Source organism: Labeo rohita, chromosome 10, assembly GCF_022985175.1.
Source record: "Labeo rohita strain BAU-BD-2019 chromosome 10, IGBB_LRoh.1.0, whole genome shotgun sequence".
Lineage (NCBI taxonomy): Eukaryota > Metazoa > Chordata > Actinopteri > Cypriniformes > Cyprinidae > Labeo > Labeo rohita.
Window position 1 is genome coordinate 10,687,621 of NC_066878.1, and position 23,215 is coordinate 10,710,835.

Genomic DNA, 23,215 nt, shown 5'->3' on the forward strand with positions numbered 1-23,215 from the left:
AGCTCTTAAAGTGATAGCAGTCTAATATGCTTGCTGTGTGTCATTCATGTTAACCAAACAACAAAAGAAAGAAAATATCTAACTAAATCACTTTTGTAACTTCAATAAAAAGAAATGTATATTTTTTTATTTACAGAGTGAAGAATATGCAATGTTTTTATACATTTGAATATTTAATACAAGGTATGTAGTATTTCTTGTTCATTTGTTCTACTGTAGTTTTTTTTTTTTTTAGGCTAGTATTGTTTTTTTTTGTGATATTGACACTGGTGAAAAGAATTATGAAATTTCTATGGTAAAAAAGTTGATATCATAAAGCCCTTATTTAAATGGCACATGCCATTTTGTGATACATATCATTACTTTGAAATCTAATTACTCACATTATGATATAAGATTTTGGTCATATCGCCCACCCACTACTAATAGTTTTCATTAAAATTTCACTGCTCTTTTATAAATTTTTTGTGCTGATTTACTTTGTCCTGCTGTTTCATTTCCCTAATGTGGTGCATTTGTAAACTTTCTTGTAAGACTTTTTTTTTCTTGCTAAACATTTTATGTCTAAACAGTGCAGAAAATAAATCTGGATATCTGGGATTTGTTACACTTATGTAAAATACAGCCAGACAAACATATTCAAATCATTTTGTTCATTGCCTGCACATTTAGAACTACTAATGCTTGTAATGCTTTATACGAGAAGGCTGGATTGATAATATCTTTTCAACACTTCGTTTGGAATGAGCTCATTAGTTTGCAGCATGTGCCATTCAGCCCTATCTGGCATAGAAGCACCATCCAGACTGTGTTAACATGGAACTAATAACAGTGTCGTGCTGAGAACATTAGTTTGGTGTAGTCTCTCGTTGAAAGACAGGTGCAAGATAATTGGAATGAGAAATGTGTGTTTGTGACTTCATGCATGAATATGTGCATCTTGACACATCAGCCTGTCATTACGCTTCTGCTTGGAATTGGACATTTTTCACATGCTTATTGACTGAAGATGAAGCATTACTCTCGCAGATGGTCACCCTCGGTGTCATTTATCTGCTGGAAATAAATAAACAATCGAAAGGCTTGCTCAGCAACGGAGCAAAAGATAAAGGCGGGAACAGCATGGGCACGTCTTCCATGCTGTTGCATAAATTAGTTTAAACATTAAAGGCCAATTTGAGATTAAGATCCTGTAGCTGACGTGGCTCAGGCCCAATCACAGCATATGAATGGACAGTCTCTGAAGAGATTAAACTCATTACTCACATGCACTGACAAATGGACACTGGCAGGCCTGGCATCAGTTTGGTCGCGAACATGCACGGCACTCATTCACGAGTCACGCAGATGCTGGAATGCATGGGTGATCCTTTTTGTTCTGAGAGAGTCCTCCTGTGCTGGTCTTTACATCTTCTCTGTTACACACGGCAGAACACATATAACAGACTTTGACAGACCTCCAAATCCATTACTTCTTAAATAAAATCAAAGCTCATCTCCTGCTGTCATTGAGACCAATTCGTATGCCAAAGGTTGTTACCATTTTTAATAGATATTCAAAGAGTATATTCATGCATAGCATGTTGCAATATTACCTAAATCAATTGTTATTTTTGTTTTCTTTTCACTCATTTGACTTCATAAAATACGATTGAATCACTGATGTCACATGGGCTATTTTATCTATGTCCTTACTACCTTTCTAGGCCTTGAACATGGTAGTTGTGTTGCTGTCTATGCAGGGTCAGAAAGACCTAAAATGTCTTAATTTGTGTTCCGAATGAACTAAAGTCTTACAGGTTTGGAACAACTTGAGGGTAAGTAATTAATGACAGAGTTTTCATTTTTGGGTGAACTATCCTTTTAATAGATGCTAATACTTATCTAAGCTACCACATACAAACACAAATTTCCAAATTAAGGGAGTATGCAACACAAGTTTGAGACTTACTAGCACACGTACGTCTGCAAGATGTCTGTTAAAGATTGTTTAATCTGGAAAACATCTGCTGTGATAAACATCTTTATGATTTTTACAGAATTATAAATCATAAACAGCCTAAAGACATTTTCTAAATGTCTGTTTGATGTCTAACAGGAAACGTCCTGAGCAAACACTAGGGCTGGGGTTTGACACAAATTTTGGAAAAGTGATGGTAAACTTTTTATTCATCAAAGAAACCTGAAAAAAAAATTCTATTCTACTTTTTAGCTGTTTTCAACAAAATAATAATAATAAATGTTTTTTGAGCAGCAAATCAGCATATCAGAATGATTTCTGAAGGATCATGTGATACTGAAGACTGGAGTAATGATGCTAAAAATTCAGCTTTGAAATCACATGAATAAATGACATTTTAAAAGATCATTCAAATAGAAAACAGTTATTTTAAGTAGTAAAAATATTTCAAAATTGTAGTGTTGTACTTTGGATCAAATAAATGTAGGCTTTGGTGAGCAGAAGAGAATCTTACTGTTCAAAAATGTTTGACTGGTGGTGTATGTCAGGTACAGTACATGCCAGATTTTCTCAAGGAGAAGTCTGCCATTACTATAATATTGAAGCTTAAAAGCCTCTCTAAAGTTTATTGACTGACTAAGGAGTTTATGGTCACCAAAATTTTTATATTTACCAGATAATGTTTACGTTATTATATTGACATCTTTGCACGGTTGAAAAACTGATTGAGCGATTACATGAGACAGGATATGGATTTCAGTAAGTTGTCCTGTTATTTTAACATACCTTATATTTATTTGTTTATTTGTGCTGAAACTGGTATTAAAGGAGAACATAAAACACAATTTACAAATAATTTACTCACCCCCTTGTGATTCAAGATGTTCATGTCTTTCTGTCTTCAGTCGTAAAGAAATTATGGTTTTTGAGGAAAACATTTCAGGATTTTTCTCCATTTAATGGACTTCATTGGTGCCCAAAATGTAGCTTAAATGCAGCTTGAAAGAGCTCTAAACGATCCCAGCCGAGGAAGAAGGGTCTTATCTAGCAAACTGATTTGTCTTTTTTTTTTTTTTTCGAAAAATACAACATTTGTGTAAGCAGTAGATATGTTAGGGAAGTAACATGTAACATTTGCTAAAATTAGTGAAATGAATAAAATGACTCGAAAAAAGATTCGTTCATTTTGCTGAACGTGACTCAAAGGCCCGAGTCAGTAAAATGATCCGAATTTCCCATCACTACTACAAATCACATCTAAGTTCATTGTCTGTGTACTCCGGCTCAAAAAGGTAGAGAAAGACAAAAAACTCCATCTTATTTTCTCTTACAACTTCAGAATCGTTCGACATCGTAGTACCTTTTTGTTTGTAAACAGCATCTGTCTTACTTGCACTTTCTTAGTCTTTGCGCATTCGCTTTGTAAACACTGGGTCTGTAGTTCCGCTTACATTCGGAAAAAAAAAAATCAGAAAAAAAAAAGGGCCAGTTGTTTCGCTAGATCGTTTAGAGCCTTTTGAAGTTGCATTTAAACTACATTTTGGAAGTTCAAAATCGGGGCACCAATCAAGTCCATTATATGGAGAAAAATCCTGAAATGTTTTTTCTCAAAAACCATAATTTCTTTATGACTGAAGACAGAAAGACATAAACGTCTTGGATGACAAGGGGGTGAGTAAATTATTTGTGAATTGTTGTTCTGGAAGTGGACTTCTCCTTTAAAGCGGAGGAGACAATCAGTTCACGTGCGCTTTGCGTTGCTGCTTCTCTTGAACTGATGCGCTACAGTGATCTGTCACTCACATTAAACAGCGGCAAAATGGTATTTATTGTTTGAACACTGAAATAAACATCAACAGAAATCTGAGACTTTCAAAAAAGTTTGAAAGTTTGATCAGCTTTGTTTCTTTTGAAACAAAGCTGATTTTCCATTATTAACTGAAAATTGGCTCAGCTAATCCATACTTGGTATATAAGAATCAGTTTTGTCAAAATGAGAATCGATTGAAATCCAGAAATCAATATTTTTTACCCAGCCCTAGCAAACACTCTGAAAAAATATGCCTTCTAGATGTAAACATGTACATCAGATAGACGTATCTGAGATGCATGTGTGCACACTTAAATGCAAATGAAAACATTAAAATGGGGTCTGTCCCTGCTGAAAAATAAATAAATAAATAAATAAATAAAACCATTACAGAAAATTCTAATGGTTTCCACTACAAATACCATTACACACATTATAAACCATCAATTTTTAAACATTAAAACCATTAAAAATGGTTTCTGTAGTGTGTTTTGGGACATTTTCCATTAGGATTTATTGGTTTTAACAAGCCACCAATAAAAGGTGACCAATTACCATTAGAGACCATTTATAACCAGTAAAACCATTGCAAATTTTGTGATGGTGTCTATTGTTTTTTTCAGCAGGGCGGTATCAGGCACAACATAATTATGTAGTATAAAATCATAAACTGACACACTTAAAACTTAGCTATAGTAAGATGTGTACTTACAACTAATACATGTAATCACAAATGTCAAAATTAAGGCAACTGTGATATCAAGACACAAGTTTATGACTTATAACATGTCCCATTACCAGTTATAAAAGATCCTATTGCTTGACTATGCTAACACTTCCACCCCAACGCTGAAAGGTGGTCATTCAACTCAAAAGTAGGCTATATACTTTCCCATAATCAGTGAAATGCATCCTTTTAGTGCATAATACTTAAGCTTGCAAAATGCTATGCAGTCAATGTGTAGGGATGGAGAGAGAGAATCCTGTAACTCGAAGTAATAAGAAAAGTTTAAGTTAAGGCTTTAATATCAAAGCTGACTTCAAAAGCTTTAATGATGTATGAACCGTTGTCATGAGCTGTTAGCGTTATTATTCAGTGCTTGGAAGGTTGAAATTATTTTACCAGTTCTCATGGAGTTGGACTTTTCTTGAGTGCTAAAATTCTCACATATATTACTACATTAATCATATCTGTCCTTGAACTGCTGACTATGCATGTCTGTATGAATTTGCGTAGGTGTTTTCTGTGAAGTGAGTCTTATCAGGATTTTACTATCATTTCTTTAAGTTCCTTGAGCATCAACATACAGCTCCAGAATTTTTTAGACATGCTGGAGGCACATTAAATCTTAAAAATGAAGTGTGATATCAACTCATCAGTTGTTTCTGATTCTGCTAATTCAATGATAACATGCAGAATGCATGTAGAGTCATGTAGACTGTGTTATATTGATAAAATTACTGATTAATGATGATTAATATAGAATCTTTAAGTTAAGATAAAAAGTTGAAATGGAGAAAAAGTGCAGTGTTACAGTTGCATAATCTAGAGTGGGAGACTCTATAGAAATCAGCAAAGACGTCAGCAAAGAAACTGACACCCCCTCTTCTTCTGTTCTCACATATTTCAATATATGACAATAGGAGAATAGCTCTCTACTCTCTCCCATGCATGAACGCCTCCTCCCGGTCCATCCAAGCAGAGGTGGTTTTGTGTCCAGAAACGTCCCACCCTAATCTCATTCTGAATGTGTGCTGTGGATTTGAGCAGTTTCGCCCCTCTGGAATGCTTCAGTAACGCTGTTAATTGTCATGATTCAAAGTCGTGAGTCATGATTTATTTGTCAAATCCCGCTTTCCTTCACACTGGCCCTTTCCTTCTTCTTGTCTCGTCGAATTGTCATCTACATTAAATAAATTAATTGATACAGATTTTGGAGGACGCTTTGTTATTGCAAAGTGATTTATGCCAGAGTAAGAAAATTAATTTATTACCACCACTGAAGAGATATTGATTTTGGCCCTCTGAAGACATTTACTGTAAAGTGCTTCATTAATGTATATTATAAATGACACCTATAAAATCATTGTATAAAATATAAACAGGCATTTATGTAATATAAAGTGTAGTTTTACAAAGTACAATCATGCTTTTTATATAATATATTGAACATATTACGGGTACAAGAGCAGTAAAGGACCACCAAACACAATAATAGAAAATGTTTTTGTTCAATAGAAGCCAAGCAGGTACAAAAAGGACACATAATGTAAAGCATTCATTCTGTAAAATGAAACTGTCGTGCTACATTTGACTTTCCTGGAACAAAATAAAGTCATTATGTAAGAGGGAATGAGTTTGAGATGTTCACTAATGTTTCGCTCATTGAGAGGCATGACCTCATCTTCAAACCATCCGGCAGCGATACGTGAGGGACTCCAGTCAAACCATCTACATCTGTGATAGACCGCTTTGCCGCCTGATAAAATGTAGTTTTTTACTGTGCCTATAATTGGCTGTGTGTCTGAGCCAAGCTTTGGGTTTTCTTTTCTGGCAAGGAAACAAAAGCTTACAATGTCTGAAAAGAACTTTTTAATCTATTTGCTGACACTACTTATTCTGACTGTCAACCACATTGATGTGCCTACAGGGAAATGGAGAAATTAAAAAAAGGTTGTGATGAATGAGGGTGGGGACACGGCAGATGAGAAAACACCTCTCTTGCGTGTTGTGTAAGATGAGACATGCCGTTCTCTTAATGTCACTGATGCTTGTCTCTGTAAACCATTTGTGACTTTGCCATTTTCAAACCTGCATCAATTGTCTGTAAGCACAGCAGGGTGGGACTGACCTAGTGAGTGTCATGTCCTCCAAATATCCCATCAGTGGATAAATGAGGTTGTAGACACAAAGTTTAAAAAGTTTGTTAACCTTAAACTGAACTTTAACTTTAAACTAAAAATGTCAATTTGCCATGACCTAAAATTTGATATGATTACATAGGTAATAATATTAAAGAATTAGTTCACTTCTGGAATAAAAATTGCCTGATAATTTCTCACTCCTATGTCATCCAAGATGTTAATGTCTTTCTTACTTCAGTCAAAAAGAAATTAAGGATTTTGAGGAAATCATTCCAGGATTTTTTTCCATATAGTGGACTTCAGTGGGTGGGTTGAAGGTCCAAATTGCAGTTGCAGCTTTAAAAGGCTCCACACGATCCCAGCCAAGGAATAGGGGGTCTTATCTAATGAAATGTAACTCCATTTCATTTTCTCCTCCAACTTCAAAATCGTCTGACATTGTTGTTTTGAATTTCTTGGCATGTTCGCTTTGTAAACACTGGTAAACACTTCAGCCTATGTCACACGTGCATGATTATGTAATGCGTGAGGTTGAGCTAGTGCAAGATGAGCATTTGTGGTTAAAAAGTAAAAAGAAAATGACACATATTCCTAATCCTTTGAAGCTGCACTGAAACTGCAGTTTGGACCTTCAACCCATTGGGTCCCATTGAAGTCCACTATATGGAGAAAAATCCTGGAATGTTTTCCTTCTTTTTTTTCCTTCCTTTCCTTTTTTTTTCTTTTCAACTGCAGAAAGAAAGACATGAACATCTTGGATGACACAGGGGTGAGTTATTGAAAATTTGTATTCTGGAAGTGAAGTAATCTAATCTAGTAAACTAGACTAACATTTCTTAAGTTGTGTCAACTCATCAGTTTATTCAGTTTGTTCCATTTATAAATTTGTTAATTTTCCCTTAAAAAATCCTATTTAATTCAGTGCTACGTGTTGTTTCTTTGTAATTATTTGTGAAATTTACTAGCAATTTGTAGTGATTTTTTTCACAGTAAATCCCACAACTTTCTTTCAGTGTAGTTTTAAATTGTTTAATACAGTTAGTAGCTATTATTGTAAAGATTAATCAATTTCATTAAAAAAAACAAAAAAAAAAGATAAATTGGATGCAATATTGTAAAAGCGTAACAAACGAAAAAAAAAAGACTTACATAATTTAGTAAACTTTGGCAGCCCTATAATACTAAAACTATATTAAGTTAGATTCAAAGGACAAATAAAGATATACAACCAAAATAAATAATTTAAAATGACTGACATCACATAGATACTCAATACACATACACTGAAATTTGAGCAAACAGCAAACAGCGTCTCGAACAGAATAATTTTGTAAAAAATACCGAAAATCATTCACACAAACACAAAACATCATCATGGTAGCACACCAGACACTTAAATAATGCAATAAACATTCATTAAACAACAAAAGATGTATGAATGTATATAACTGATAATAAAAACTATTAAGAATTATTTGAACAATACTTTCAAATGAGTGTCAAGTAGGGAATTCTGGGAATATTAAAATAAGTTTTTTACTCTAAATTAAGTTTTATTCTTTCTTTTTACGTCTAAAAACTCAAATTAACAGCATTTTACTGTAAAAGTACATGAAATGTCTGTTTAGATCTTTTATAGTTTTCTCCCTGTATATAGTGCAGCATCTTACTGTGACTGTCACAAACCTGGTCCTTGTTATTCCTCCCACTTGCCATCAGAGGGCTCCTTTACCATTAAGACTCCATTTCCCATAACCCTCTGCCCAGGAACTGATTACAGATGCACCTGTTTCCCATGAGTGGGACTATTTAAGATGCACCTCCACGTGTACACTTTGCAAAGCATTGTTTGCTGTTGCACCCATACTAAGTGTTTCCTTATTTTTCTGATTTCCTAGTTTTTGCCTCGCCTCGCTTGTGTTTTGTCTCTGGACCGTTTCTTTGTTTTGTGGTCTTTTGCCACTTGCCCTGACCATTGTCTGTTCTTTGATTATGCACATGTTTTCCCCTGGACATGGTTGTTTGCCGGTGTTTCTCCCTGTCTCCTTTTTTGACTACGCTCTAGAAATCTGCACCAAGTTTTTGTTTTATTCCAAAGTGTTTTTTTAATATTTCATAGTTAAAATTACATTCATTTTTGACAGTGTGTAGTGTATTGTGTTAGCTGCACTGGGATGCATTACTTGTGTTCCTTAAAGTTAGATTTTTGTAGTAGTAAGTTCACCCAAACAACAACAATGTACATTTCAGTTGTTTTCCTGCATTGTTTCTTGATATTTCAATCATTCTTCCAATGTGCCATAGCACAAAGACTCAACCAGGCCTCTAGAAAACAAAACACCCTAGTGCCTACAATCTCCTTTTGTAAATGTCTCAAGAATAAGTCTGTGTTGTCAGAGAAACAACAGATAAAGGAGCTTGTTTAACAAACGATCATATCTGCCAGATCATTACAACTTGTACAGCGGAAAAAGAAACCAGCTAAAATACACAACTGGGGGGAAAAAGACCCAAAAAATGATAAGAACTGCAAACTTGGACTGAGGCAAACCCACTTATGAGAGTTCAGTAATGTTTCTTGCTTTGTAGTTTCATGAAAGAGCCAAAAAATCAATAGTAATGCTAAAGACCAAATCCTGTAATGCAGTAAAGGGGAACATAGTGAGATGAATATGACAGTAAAATCTGGCTTTAGTCTCTGTGTGATACATGAAACTGAGCTCAAACCTCTCACTAATGCACGTCTCGTTCTGCTTTTAATGATATGAGAATTTCTGTTTTATTTTTCCAAGAGAAATATCCTTGGGACTTAACAGCATAATACGGATGATTGTCCTGTACTAAGTTAAAAAAGGATGCATATTCAGCTGTTCTCACATGCACACACACTGTTTTAAAAAAAAAAAAAAAAAAAAAAAAAAAAAAAAAAAATTCTCTCGCCTCTTTGATTCTCTACCTAAAATCCATTAAACAGCACATCTTAAGAAGTAGCTGTTTTTCCTCCTCTTTTACATCCTTCCTTCAGGGGCCCTGAAGAGAATACAGTGTCTGAGATATTCCTTCTTTCTACTTTTCATTCGTGCTACCTTACCTGCCCTGTTAAACTAGTTTGAAGTGGAAGCAGTAGCTCATCCAGAAAAGAAAATTCTGAAACCACTTACGCAGCCTCATGTCTTTTGAAACTCACATTACTTTCATTCTGCTGTGGAACACAAAGGAGATGTTTAGCAGAATGTTTAAGGATTATTATGATATTTTTATTAGCTGTCTCATTCTAACAGCGCCCATTCACTGCAGAGGATCCATTAATGAGCAAATTATATAATGCTAAATTTCTCCAAATCTGTTTCCATAAAAAAAAAAAAAAAAAAAAAAAGCTGAGAAATTTTTCAGCAAATTTTCCTTTTTGGGTGAACTATTCCTTTAAATAACTCTATATTTTTACGTTTTACAAAACCACCATGATACAATGATGTCACTATGTGGTTACTATGGAGTGGTTCTGAGTGGCTGCCAGGGCGTTTTACCTTGTCCAGGATGGTTTCTTACTGGGTTAAGTCAAAAGTGCACCTCCAAGTTTCTACGCATTCTGGTCACTATATGACTCCAGTCCCTCCTTCTTTGAAAGCCTATTATTTTGTCAGTTTTACAATCTCAGTACCACCAGTTGTTTACAAATAATCAGAACTGAAGTGCATGATGGGATATTGTTTGTCTTACACCACAATACAAGTTCCAGACAAGGTTGAGTTATTTCTATCACAGAAACTATAAATGTTAAGCATCCACTTTAACCCTTTCATGCATGGTGTCCACTACAGTGGACAGATATTTGAAAACTATTTCGAACAATTTAAGTTTGTAGCAGGTACAAAAAAAAACAAACAAAAAAACAACAACATTTTTCTGCTGAATAGGATGTAAGAAATACTTTCATCCAGATTTTAACAATATTTTTCTTGTACATTTTTTTCTGTGACAGAAAATATATCTGCCCTACATTGGACGTTATGCACCAAAGGGTATAATTCTGCCTATGGGCCTATATATTTAGTAGATTTTGCCTTATTTTGTATGTTTTATTAAAATTATAATAAAATTTACACTTAAATGGTTTTATTTAACAGAAATATTAAATAGTCTTCAAATTTGATAATTTATTTCAGTGCTTACAGTCTATATTTATTAGGTCATATAAAAGTGTAAGCATGTATACAGTATGAGTGCTTTCTCTCCAGCCTGGCTCAAATGGCTCGATTAGTTCCGGGTTTGATGAAGGCCCGCCTTCCAATAAACAAAATGTGTTGTGATTGGTTAGCTGTCCCACTGCGCTGTGATTGGCCAACAGCTTAGATGGTGTTTCAGTACTGCTACGCCCCTTGCCAAAGCAGCAAGTTCCGTCTGCTCCATTATAGTTAAGGATATATTAAGGTACAGTTGATGCTACAGTAGTGTTGGGTCCTATCATCAGCCTGCGAGATCACCGATACATGATATTGTCGTACTAATTTATTCAATTATTTACATACTTAGATTCATTACCCGAAACCAGCTCCAGCATAAGACTAAAAGCAGTCTAATGTTTTTTAATATGACTTAATTTGTATTTAACATGACAACAATTGAATAATAACAATGCAAGTTACTAATTATAATGCTTACATTTCCTTAGTTTTTCAAAAAGCAGCTACAGAAAACAAGCAAAGAACATTAACATTATCAAAGAACATCATCACTGATCAGCATAGCCTAGTCTAGTGCAACTTTATGCTTTTTAAAAAACACTCATGTTATAAGTGAAGCTATCTGCACTGTATGAAGAATAAATCTCTTACCACACACTGCACACATCTGCAGCGCGTTACACTCTGACACAGCCACCGATCACCCCTCTAGTCAATGCTTGAGTTTATACCAGCTGCGCCTCAGCTTGTGTTTTAACCCTCTATACTGTTCACGTCTGTGGTGCACAGCTCCGACACGGCCACTCTAGTCAATGCTTGTGTTTATACCAGCCGTGCTGCGGCTTGTTGAAGCATCCCAGAAGTGGCTCTCCACGTTGCATCGCTGTAGTTAGGCTAATCCCCCACCTCGTCCCTACCCACTCCCCAACCATTTGAATGTAGCCGGGATTTATTTTAATGATATTCTAATGAGCTTTGTGACATCATAACACCTGGAAAACAATGCTGTAGTCCAAACTAGCTGTTCGTTGTAGTTCTTGAAAAGGGATTTTTTTTTAAAACTAAATATCTCCCTTTGGAGTGAACTTTGAGATTTGTAAATTTGTAGATCTTTTTTATTCCCAAAAATACACACCACACACTGACTAAAATTCAAAAACTGAAAATCGACCCCTTTAGCTGAGGTGCTAAAACGCATTACGCCTAGGGTGACCACCTGGCAAAGGATCTGTTGCAGGACAGAGATGTGATTTTCTACATTTATGCTATGTAAATACTGATTACATCCATACATCCGAGTTAAGAGAATTCACCTGCGAGAGAAGAGATTGTGCTTGCACATTTTGATGCGCTCCCGCATTACAATAATTGCGCTCTAGTAATCAAAATAACGCCATAGAAACAGCATCATACGAACTATTAAAATAACAAAGTCGCGTCTGAAAGCTGCATCAGGTTGTTTAATTGGTTAAAAGCAATGGAGAAAATGCTGTGCGGTACAACGCAAAGCGGGACAGGTGGTCACCCTAATTACGCCATGTTAAGTGCGCCAAAACAGTATTTGAAGAGATCAGATGCAAAAGCCTCTAAGTCCATCTGACGTTTTTCTTAAAAATAAGCATTTTTATCAGGCTCCTATATAGGTTTCTACCTAAGTACCACTACTTCTGACTGGGCTGAGGCTGGGATTTAGTGAGTTTGAAATAAAAGTATTTGATGGACGTATACTATGTGTCGAGAGCATTCACTCAGTAATATTATCTAATTTTTGTCCAAGGTGGCTTTTAGAGGGTTTTGCATTTGAACTTTTCATTTATTGTTTGAATTTTGTATCAAATATTACCTGCAACCCTGCACAGTGGTTGGGAAACACTGGCTTTGACAGTGACAGTGTTTGGTGTCTCCCACGTTCCTCTGAGACTGTAATCAGATTAATTGTGCCCGTGTTTTGTATTTAATCAGTAGTGCTGTAGTAATCAGTATCGCGCAATCAGTCTGTTAATCAGTAGCATTGTGATAACTTCACAGCAATGATCCATTACAATGTAGGACACTTCTGCCACTCCTGCCATTAAAATGAGAAAGAGACGTTTAATATGTAAAAGCCCAAATTTACTGTACTGAAATTAAATTACACTAATACACACATCAACCAAACATATGTATAAACCATTTTTTAGATTTAATGCTTTTAGCAGATGCTTGAATGAGAATTGAACTGACAACTTTGATGTTGTTTAGCACAGGTTGAGCTACAACAACTTTTCAAACTATATTTTACATTCACTAAACACACTAAAAATAATGGCATTACATATTCTGTATTCATCAGATGTCATGTTGGTATGTGAGTCCAGGTGTGTATGTTCGCGTGTTGGGCAGATGGTGGGGATGGACCAGAGGGAGCTGCTTTGTGACCCACAGGTGGGTGTTCACAGGATACGACCTGCTTAAAGGCAGACCAACACCTGGAGAAGACTGTTGATAGAGAGAGGAAGTAATGAGTGGCGAACACACACTCTTGCAAAGAGAGATACAGCAAGTAAAATATATAGGGCACAAAGGATGCCAAGACACTCATCTTATTTCACTCTCAGAAGGGTATATCTTCTCACATAGATGTAGGCAAGATGACCAAAATCTTATATTAGAATATGTGTAATTTTTTCTTATGATAAAGACAACTCCCATTATTTCACACTCAATTATGGCATCATCAAATTACACCTTTGTTTCTTTGTTTGTTTTTAATATGCGCCCTCAAGCAGTGAAAATTAAGTGGGCAAAAAGGGGTATGGTCTTCCTTTTATGCAAAACAGTGGGAAAACTTCAACACCCATAATGCATTGAGTCAAACTGACTGTATGTGAGCAGGAATACAAAAATGCAGAATTGTGATCTATTGTTCTCATAAAAGCCCTAGGTCAATCCACTTGAACAAATTGTGAAAACTGCATGGGGAAATCGTTTGCCCTCACACAAAATTCCTGATTGTGCAGATTTCTATTGAAAAGACTGGTTTTTACCAGGACAAAATAAGCACTTCAGTGAAATTGATACTGGTTGTTCAATTTCTACCAGTTTACCCTTAAATTGCTCACCTCTACCACACGCTGTTGGCCAAAATAGAAGTTGTTTCTTAGACACAGATTTATTCTGTTTGTTTTAAGTACTGCATAATAATTCATACTAGTAACTCACATCTCAGTTTGAAGTAGGCATGTGTGTGTGTGCGGATCTAGTGGAAATTAAATTCTCTAACGCAGTGTAAATAGGTCACTTCTTAAGAGATTCAAAACATTAGCATTCCTCAAGGCTCCGAAACACTTTCAAGACCTTGTTAGGGCTGTGGACTGCATCTTAAATGACACCTATTATCAGAGGCAATACAAACTCAATCTTTCCCATTTCAAAACAAAACATTTTATCTTAGTCACGGCACACAAGGGTAATTACTCTGTACAGTCATCGTTTTGTTGCTGCATGTAAAGCATCCAACCGCATACAGAACTTTTAATTAAGGCTAGTGCTTGCATATTTTATTCATTGCTGTTTGAGGACCTCTCAACATTGGGTTGACTGTACTTATAAACAATTCAATATTAGCATGTACTTTCATTAATGAGACTATGTTTTCCTCTATGTATGGCGTAGGGCCTGGTGACTTATCGACCTGACAAAGAACAAAAAAGGTGACAAGAATGACATTTCCTGTTGAGATTTCCTGGATTTTGACACTTTTGGCTAAAATAACCTACCCTTTGCACTATCACAGCTTTATTAGTCACTAGATTAATCACTACTAGATTAATCACTACAACATTTTAGCTTTGAAAATAGTGACTAATAGTTTAAATAAAGTCAAATCCTGTCACAGTAAAGCAATTATCTAAATAAACTGTTTGTGGATGAGGAAAATGTTAATGATCAGATCTAAGCTAAGCTAGATCTAAGGTCTTGTAGAGGTTTTCAGGAAGTGAGTCCTGTGTCCTCTTGTCTGAAATCACCAAATTTAACTGATTATTAATGAATAAATAATTCTCAGTCAGTATCATGTCACACAGAAAGCAGCACTGAACATCTAATGCTGATTTGTTGATGCAGGTTCTGGTGGTTTGGAGAGTCCAGTGGACACAGAGAAGAAAACTGTATTGTGTCTTATGAATCAGGGTGGTATGACTGTCCATGTAATTATGTTTTTCATTCCAGCTGTGAGAAAAGCATTTTAAAATGAGTAATTAAAATCACATTTTTATGCTGTGAATTATGAGCAGACAAAAAGGCTTTTCTCTCTTCAGATACAATACACACTCTCATAAGATGTGTCTTATGCAGTAAACGTACATTTAAAATGTATTTGTTTGCACTATAATAAATCAATACATTCAATAAATAGATCTGTTCTATTAATACTCTTTATTTGTATTTTAGTTATTGTGGTTTTGTTTCGTGCTTGAATGTCTGCATCTGATGTTGTCAATCACTGTGACTAATATAGAGGAAGTAGGATGCTGTGATCATTTTACATTTAAACCTGAGGGAAAGCAAAAGTCCAATCATTGGGCCGGGGGGGACAGGGACACACACATACATTTTTGTCCCAGAGCCTACAAGTAAATGTAAAAGAGCAAGTGTTGGAATAGTTTTTGGCTGTGTATGTGTTACTGATGAATATAGAATATAGAGACACATTTTGAACTTCATGTCTGTAGTCGTCAGGAAGTGACTCTGAAAGATGGAGCTGCACTTCATCTTTCTCGTTTCCTGTAGTGGCTTCAGTATCTCCATCCACTCAGCCTCTCTTTGAGAAATGTCAAATGAAATTGACATGTGACACTTACTTTAGCCAGTGCTGAGCGGGCCATCACATCTGAGATGCTAATGCTAATATTGCACTGCTGTTAACTGAGGACATCCTGACATATGCATAAAAAAAAAAAAAAACGCTGTGCTAGATGTCTTCTTTGAGGAAATGTCTCGCACTTATTAGTTTCATTTCCACTTAATGTTTTTCTTAAAGTGCACAGTAATATATGTACCTTAATCAAGCAATGTGTTGCTTCCTAATGTCTAAAACCTAATGTTCACTAATGCTGACATATTGATGAAATGACAAAGAACTAAAATGGTGACAGGAATGAGAATGAGATTTCCTGAAGTTTAGACACCATTGGCTAAAATGACCCTTCTTCTTGCTCTTACCTTTGCACTATCACAGCTATATTAGTCACTGGACTCATCACCAGTACATTCTTGCTTTGAAATTAGTGGTCAAATAAAGTCAGATCCAATCACAGTAAAACCACAGTTGGTCATCTAAATAAAGAGTTTGTGGATGTCCAAAATGTTCTTAAATATCAGATCTAAGCTGAGCTTCAGGGCCTTGTAATGGTGTTCAGGAAGTGAGTCCTGTGTCCTCTGGTCAGAAATCACCAAATTTAACTGATTATTACTGAATAAATAATTATCAGTCAGTATCATGTCACACAGAAAACACTAAACATCTAATGCTGGTTTCTTGATGCAGATCTTTTACAATTGCTTTTAACATACTTAACAGTTTAAGGTCACATGATCTTAGACTTCACACATTTACTGCAGTCCAGATCGATTGTGTTTACTTACTTAAGCTAGACTGTGAGCTGAATGACACAGAAAAAGCATTCATCAGCATCACAGAATACTAGTGTTAGAATTTAAACGAGCAGAGATGTCTGGTACTATTTATGACAATGTCATCGGGACTGAGACTGAGGGAATCAACAGAGAGAGAGTGGAGATGACGGTGGAAATCTATGATTGTGTGAGAGATCATGACTTCAGGACAGAGACAAACACACACCAACCACTTCAGCTTACAGGTAATTACATTTATTTCTATGATAAAAACGTTGTTTTGCACAAGTTCAGTCATTTAACATCATGTCTGTGGTGTTCAGGAAGTGATTCAGTGAAGATCAGAAGCTCCAGATCAGCTGTAGTGTGTTTGGTGCTGCTGTGTGTTCTTCTGCTGACTGCAGTCATAGTGCTGTGTGTCCACATCCATACAAACAACACAGAAGACAGAGATGAGCTACTAATAAAGATCACCAACCTCACAGAAGAGAGACACCTGCTACTAAACACGATTAAAGATTTCAAAACTGAGAAAGATCAGTTAGTGATCCAGAAACTGGCAAATGAAAAGAAAGAGTTACAATCCAAGAATGATGATCTGATGAAACAAAGACAGCAGTTACAGCAGAGGAACGATCACCTGCAGAACAGTCTTCATAAAATGAGTAATGATGAACTACACCACAGCTATATAAACATTCAACATTAACAACATACAATATATCATATTTCTGTATAAACTACTCTACTGTATTATAAATAAGCTTTGTGTTGCAGTGTGGGTAGAAATAAAGTAATAATACTTGTTATGTTAACAGGTGGATGTACATACTATAAGTCTAGTATTTACTTCATTTCCTCTGAGAAGAAGACCTGGACTGAGAACAGAAGATACTGTACAGAGAGAGGAGCAGATCTGATCATCATAAACAACAAAGAGGAACAAGTGAGTGAAATATACTGTGTGTGTGTGTGTGTGTGTGTGTGTTTGCTTTGGATGGATATACAAGTATGCCTGTGTGAGGTCAGCTGAATTTTGGCATTATCAGATTACAGTGTAATTGTTTCATCTTCTTAGGATCTTGTTAATAAAATGTCTGCTGGTGCTGATGTCTGGATTGGTCTGAGTGACAACGATGAAGAGGGCACATGGAAATGGGTTGATGGCAGCACACTGACCTCTGGGTGAGAAATCACTGAATTGAACTGATTATTATGTAATAATTGATTCAGAAAGCACAGAAAGCAGCACTGAACATCTAATGCTGATTTGTAGTTTCAGGTTCTGGAGGTCTATAGAGCCCAATGGACATAGAGGAGAGAACTGTGTGTTGTCTTCTTCATCAGGATGGGCTGATTATCCATGTCATTCATCTCATAAATATCAATGGATCTGTGAAAAGAGCACTTTAAATTGATTAAATCACATATAAATCACATGTTTTTTTGTAAATTATAAACAGACAAAAAGGGTGTGGATTAGTACACAGTAAACATATATATAAAACATGTCTAGTTACACTGTAATAGATAAATACGTCTGTTCTATTAATGCTCTTTATTCATTTTTAATCATTAATATTTTGCTCTGTGTTTAAGTGTCAGTGTCTGCGATTGTCAATCACTGTGACTAATATAGAGGAAGTAAGATGCTGTGATCATTTTATATTTAATCTTTTAGCAGAGGCTTTTGTCAACTGAAGGAAAGCACTGGGCACTTGTTCAAGACCCTAACAACAGAGCCGATCCTCCCTCTATGCAAAATACACAAGCTGCGTAGCACCCCTGAAACACCACAGGGCCATCTTGTTTTCAAAGATGATTTATTTTTTGTTTCGTTTTTTAAGTGGACCAGCAGTTATCAAAACAAGAATGTTGATTTCTTTTAATGCGGTGCGTTGTCGTCCTTTCTATGTAAAAATCAGTTAGATCATGTTACATGTCGTACAGTTTCTTGTTTGAGACTAAAAATACGAGTTGAAAGCATACTCCGAGATGGAGTGAACGATGGACAAATGTGTTTCATTCATTTATTAATACAACCCCCACCCCCACTGAACACAGTTTTGCGTAGGGCCCCCTCAAGTCCAGGATCGGCACTGCCTAACAATAAATGTTAAAGAACAATGTTGGTATAGTCAACTGGTGTTTGTGTTACTGATGAGAATATAGAGACACATTATTAAAGTCATGTCTGTAGTCACTGAGAAGTGACTCTGAAAAAACTCTGAAAGATGGTGCTGCACTTCATAGGTCTTTCTTATTTCAGTAACTTCCTCCTGTAGTTTCTTCAGTATCTTTGGAGAGGAAACTGACATTTCACACTTACTTTAGCCAATGCTGTGTGGTCTGTCACATCAGATGTGCTTCAGTGTGCACTTCATTCATTTTAACCCATTACCACATTGCATTCTGCAGCTTTTGCTCTAAGTATCGTAACAATTTCAGCACATGTCTCTGCTGTTTTTCCTGACACCTTGAACTGGATGAAAGATTGGCATGATGGATAGTTTTCTGTTGTATAACTCCTTCACTTAAAGAGATAAAGTGTGAATATGAAACAAATCATGATTCTAATTACACTAACTGTTTGCAGATCCTTCATAACTTGTTTTTGTTCTTAATAAACAGCTGTGAGATTTTTCATTGTCACATGATCTTTGAATTCACACATTCAGTTGGTCTCAGTTCCGCTGTGTGTAGTTGTGGCGATAAAAGCAGGGCAGTCCAACTAAACAAGTAATAAGTAACTAAATAAGTAATGATGAACTACACCACAGCTATATAAACATTCAACATTAACAACATAAAATATATATTATCCTTCTGTATAACCTACTGTATTATAAACAAGCTTCGTGTTGCAGTGTGGGTGGAAATAAAGTAATAATACTTATACTGGTTATGTTAACAGGTGGATATATATACTATAAGTCTAGTATTTACTTAATTTCCTCTGAGAAAAAGAGCTGGTCTGAGAGCAGACAAAACTGTAAGAATAGAGGAGCAGATCTGATCATCATAAAAAAACAGAGAGGAACAAGTGGGTGAAATATACTGTGTGTGTTTCTGGTTGTGTGTGTGTGTGTGTGTGTGTGTATATATATATATGCTATTCCTTACATTATGGGAACCAAATGTCTCCACAATGATTGTAATACTAGTAATTTATGACCTTGTGGGGACATTTTTTAAATATATAAATTATACAGAATGAGGTATTGTAAATGCAGGAACTTTTGTGTGAGGGGTGGGTTTAGGGGTAAGGGGACAGAAAATAGAGTTTGAACACTATAAAAATCATTATGTTTATGGAGAGTCCTCATAACCCTCAAATTGTGTGTATGTGTGTGCTTGCAGAACCTGATTTTACCAAGTACAACATGTTCCTAGATCAACATCTTTGTTGACCCTTGAACAACATTGTAATTAACCAATCAGATTTGAAAAAAACAGTTTATAGTTTTTGTGAAGTTTAGGCTTACAATCAGTGTTTGGTGCTTGTACATCAGTGTCATTCATCTATCATTTCCTCTGATTTTAGGGATTACTCATGGGTAAGGTTAGGTTTAGGTGTAGGGATGTGGTCAAGGTTAAATTTTTTGGATTAAAATGTTGTTCCAGGGTCAACAAAATATGTTAACCCAGGAACACATCTAACTCAGCAGAATCCAAGTCCTGATTCTGCTGAGTTAGATGTGTTCCTGGGTTAACATGTGCTTGCTTCAGATGGACATACACTTATGTCTGTGTGAATTTTGGCATTATCAGATTATAATGTAGTTTCATCATTTTAGGATCTTGTTAAGAAAATGTCTGTTGGCAGTAATGTCTGGATTGGTCTGACTGACATTGATGTGGAGGGCACATGGAAATGGGTTGATGGGAGCTCACTGACATCTAGGTAAGAAATCTGTGAATTAAACCAATTGTTGTGTAATAAATGATTCTCACAGTCAGTATCATATCACACAGAAAGCAGCACTAAACATCTAATGCTGATCTGTTGATGCAGGTTCTGGATGTTTGCTGAGCCCAGTGGACACAGAAGAGAAAACTGTGTTGTGTCCTATGAATCAGGATGGCATGACTATCCATGTGATGATCATTTTCATTCCCTCTGTGAGAAGAACATTTTTAAATGAGTAATTAAAATCACATTTTTATGCTGTGAATTATGAGCAGACAAAAAGGCTTTTCTCTCCTCAAATACAATATATACACTCATAAGATGCAGTCTTAAGCAGTAAACTTACGTTCAAAATGTATTTGTTTGCACTATAATAAATCAATAAATTTAATAAATAGATCTGTTCTATTAATACTCTTTATTTGTATTTTTGTTTTGTGTTTGAGTGTCTGCATTTGATGTTGTCCATCACTGTGACTAATATAGAGGAAGTAGGATGCTGTGATCATTTTACATTTAAGCCTAAGGGAAAGCACAAATCCAGTCTTTGGGCCTGGGGGACAGGGACACACAAATAATGTAAAACAGCAAGTGTTAGAATAGTTTACTAGTTTTTGTCTGTGTCTGTGTTACTGATGAGAATATAGAGACACATTTTGAACTTCATGTCTGTAAGTGACTCTGAAAGATGGTGCTGCACTTCATACTGTACATCTTTCTCATTTCAGCCACTTCCTGCTGTAGCTGCTTCAGTATCTTCATCCACTCGGCCTCTCTTTGAGCAATGTCAAATGAAACTGACATATTTACTTTTTGTTACTTTATATTATCCAATGCTGAGCGGTGACAATGCTGTCACATCTGAGATGCTTCAATGTGCACTTCATTCACTTTAACCCCTTTCCCACTTTGCATTTTGCAGCTTTTGCTCTTTTAAACTCTTGTAATGTTTCAGTAAGACGACCTTTCAATTTCTGTCGCTTCACACTAGAAAGAATGGACTAATGTTAGCACTAGGCCAGGGGTGTCGAACTCCAGTCCTGGAGAGCCGAAGCCGCAGCCCAACCCTAATAAAACTCACCGGCCTATAGCTTCCTAGTAACCCTTCAGACCTTGATTAGCTTGTTCAGGTGTGTTTGATTAGGGTTGAAACAAAACTATGCAAAACTGCAGCTCTCCAGGACCGATGTTCGCCACCCCTGCATTAGGCTAATGGCTAAATCTAGCTAATATTTATTTCCTAGACATTGCTTTGCTTGAGGACACAGCAGAAATGTAGGGAATGTTCAATCCTATAGACATGACTTGATACCTGTTGACATCTTCTGCTAAAACTAATATTGTACTTCTGTTAACTGAGGACATCCTAACATATGCATGCACATATATGCTGTGCTAGACGCTAGCTCTTAGTGACAGATATCATTTATTAGTTTCATTTTCTCTAAATGTTTTAAATGTTTTCCTTAAAGGTGCACTCTTAAAGGCACAGTTATATCAGTACCTTAATGAAGTAATTTGTAGCTTCCTTGGACACAAAATTCTAAACAACATGTAAATGTTCATTGTATCAACTTGGGACAGAAAAAAAACACAACATTGTTTTCTGGTGACTTCACTGAAACTCACTAGATGATGACATTTACAAATTAGATGTTACTGTTTGTAACAGGTATTAATTTGTAAATAAATGATTCTCAGTCAGTATCATATCATGCAGAAAGCAACACTGAACATCTGATGCTCATCTGTTGCTGCAAATATTTTACAGATTAGAATGTGTTCATGTTTTTATAAACCGCTTTAAATGTATTTAATAGTTTAAGGTCACATGATCTTCGACACATTTTCTGCATGACAGTTCCGTTGTGTTCAGTTATTTTAGTTTAGTCTGTGAGCTGAATGAGACAGAAAGAGCATTCATCAGCATCACAGAATATTGGTGTTGGGCTTTAGAAAACAGAGATGTCTGATACTATTTATGACAATGTCATCGAGACTGAGACTGAGGGAATCAACAGAGAGAGAGTGGAGATGACTGTGGAGATCTATGAAAGTGCAGATTGTGTGAGAGATCATGACTTCAGGACAGAGACAAACACACACCAACCACTTCAGCCTACAGGTAATTACATTCGTTTTTTTTTTGTTTGTTTGTTTGTTTTTTTTTATTACATGTCATAATTTGCAAATGTCCAATCATTTAATATCATGTCTGTTGTGTTCAGGAAGTGATTCAGTGAAGATCAGAAGCTCCAGATCAGCTGTAGTGTGTTTGGTGCTGCTGTGTGTTCTTCTGCTGACTGCAGTCATAGTGCTGTGTGTCCACATCCATACAAACAACACAAACTACACAGAAGAGAGAGACCAGCTACTGATCACAATCAAAGATTTCAAAAGAGTAAAAAATCAATTGGAGATCCAGAACAACAACCTGACAGCTGAAAAGAATGAATTATTGTGGGAGAACAATGACCTGCAGAAACATCTTCATGAAATTTGTAATTATGAACTACATCACAGACATCCAAACATTCAACATTAAACTACATAAAATATATCAGCTTTATAAAAGAGTTGCATAATTTAGTGTGGATGGGGAATACAGTGCTAATACTTAAACTACTTATGTTAACAGGTCAATGGACTTACTATCAGTCCAGTCTTTACTTCATTTCCTCTGAGAAGAAGACCTGCACTGAGAGCAGAAGATACTGTACAGAGAGAGGAGCAGATCTGATCATTATAAACAACAAAGAGGAACAAGCGAGTGAAATATACTGTGTGTGTGTGTGTGTGTGTGTGTTTGCTTTGGATGGATATACAAGTATGCCTGGGTGAGGTCAGCTGAATTTTGGCATGATCAGATT

The 23,215-nt window shown here is 35.9% G+C and overlaps 2 protein-coding genes across 2 annotated transcripts in view; both read left to right on the forward strand.

Moving 5' to 3' along the window:
- The first annotated feature begins 16,401 nt into the window (after positions 1-16,401).
- Positions 16,402-18,341, forward strand: LOC127172522 (C-type lectin domain family 4 member M). Its single transcript, XM_051121825.1, has 6 exons — positions 16,402-16,680; positions 16,759-17,053; positions 17,087-17,100; positions 17,254-17,381; positions 17,514-17,620; positions 17,718-18,341. Exons 1-6 carry the CDS (start codon positions 16,530-16,532, stop codon positions 17,851-17,853), a joined length of 831 nt encoding a protein of 276 aa, XP_050977782.1. The 5' UTR covers positions 16,402-16,529; the 3' UTR covers positions 17,854-18,341.
- Positions 18,342-23,160: 4,819 nt separating this feature from the next.
- Positions 23,161-23,215, forward strand: part of LOC127172423 (C-type lectin domain family 4 member M) — a 48,232-nt gene continuing 48,177 nt past the window's right edge. Inside the window, exon 1 of the mRNA XM_051121689.1 lies at positions 23,161-23,182. Coding sequence (XP_050977646.1) covers positions 23,161-23,182 — 22 coding nt within the window. The remainder of the gene's footprint in view (positions 23,183-23,215) is intronic.

Coding starts and splice junctions, on each gene's coding strand:
- LOC127172522 (XM_051121825.1), top strand. CDS start 16,530: ATGTCTGGTACTATTTATGACAATGTCATCGGGACTGAGACTGAGGGA. Junction 16,681..16,758: donor CCAACCACTTCAGCTTACAG/GTAATTACATTT, acceptor TGTGGTGTTCAG/GAAGTGATTCAGTGAAGATC. Junction 17,382..17,513: donor TAAACAACAAAGAGGAACAA/GTGAGTGAAATA, acceptor TCATCTTCTTAG/GATCTTGTTAATAAAATGTC.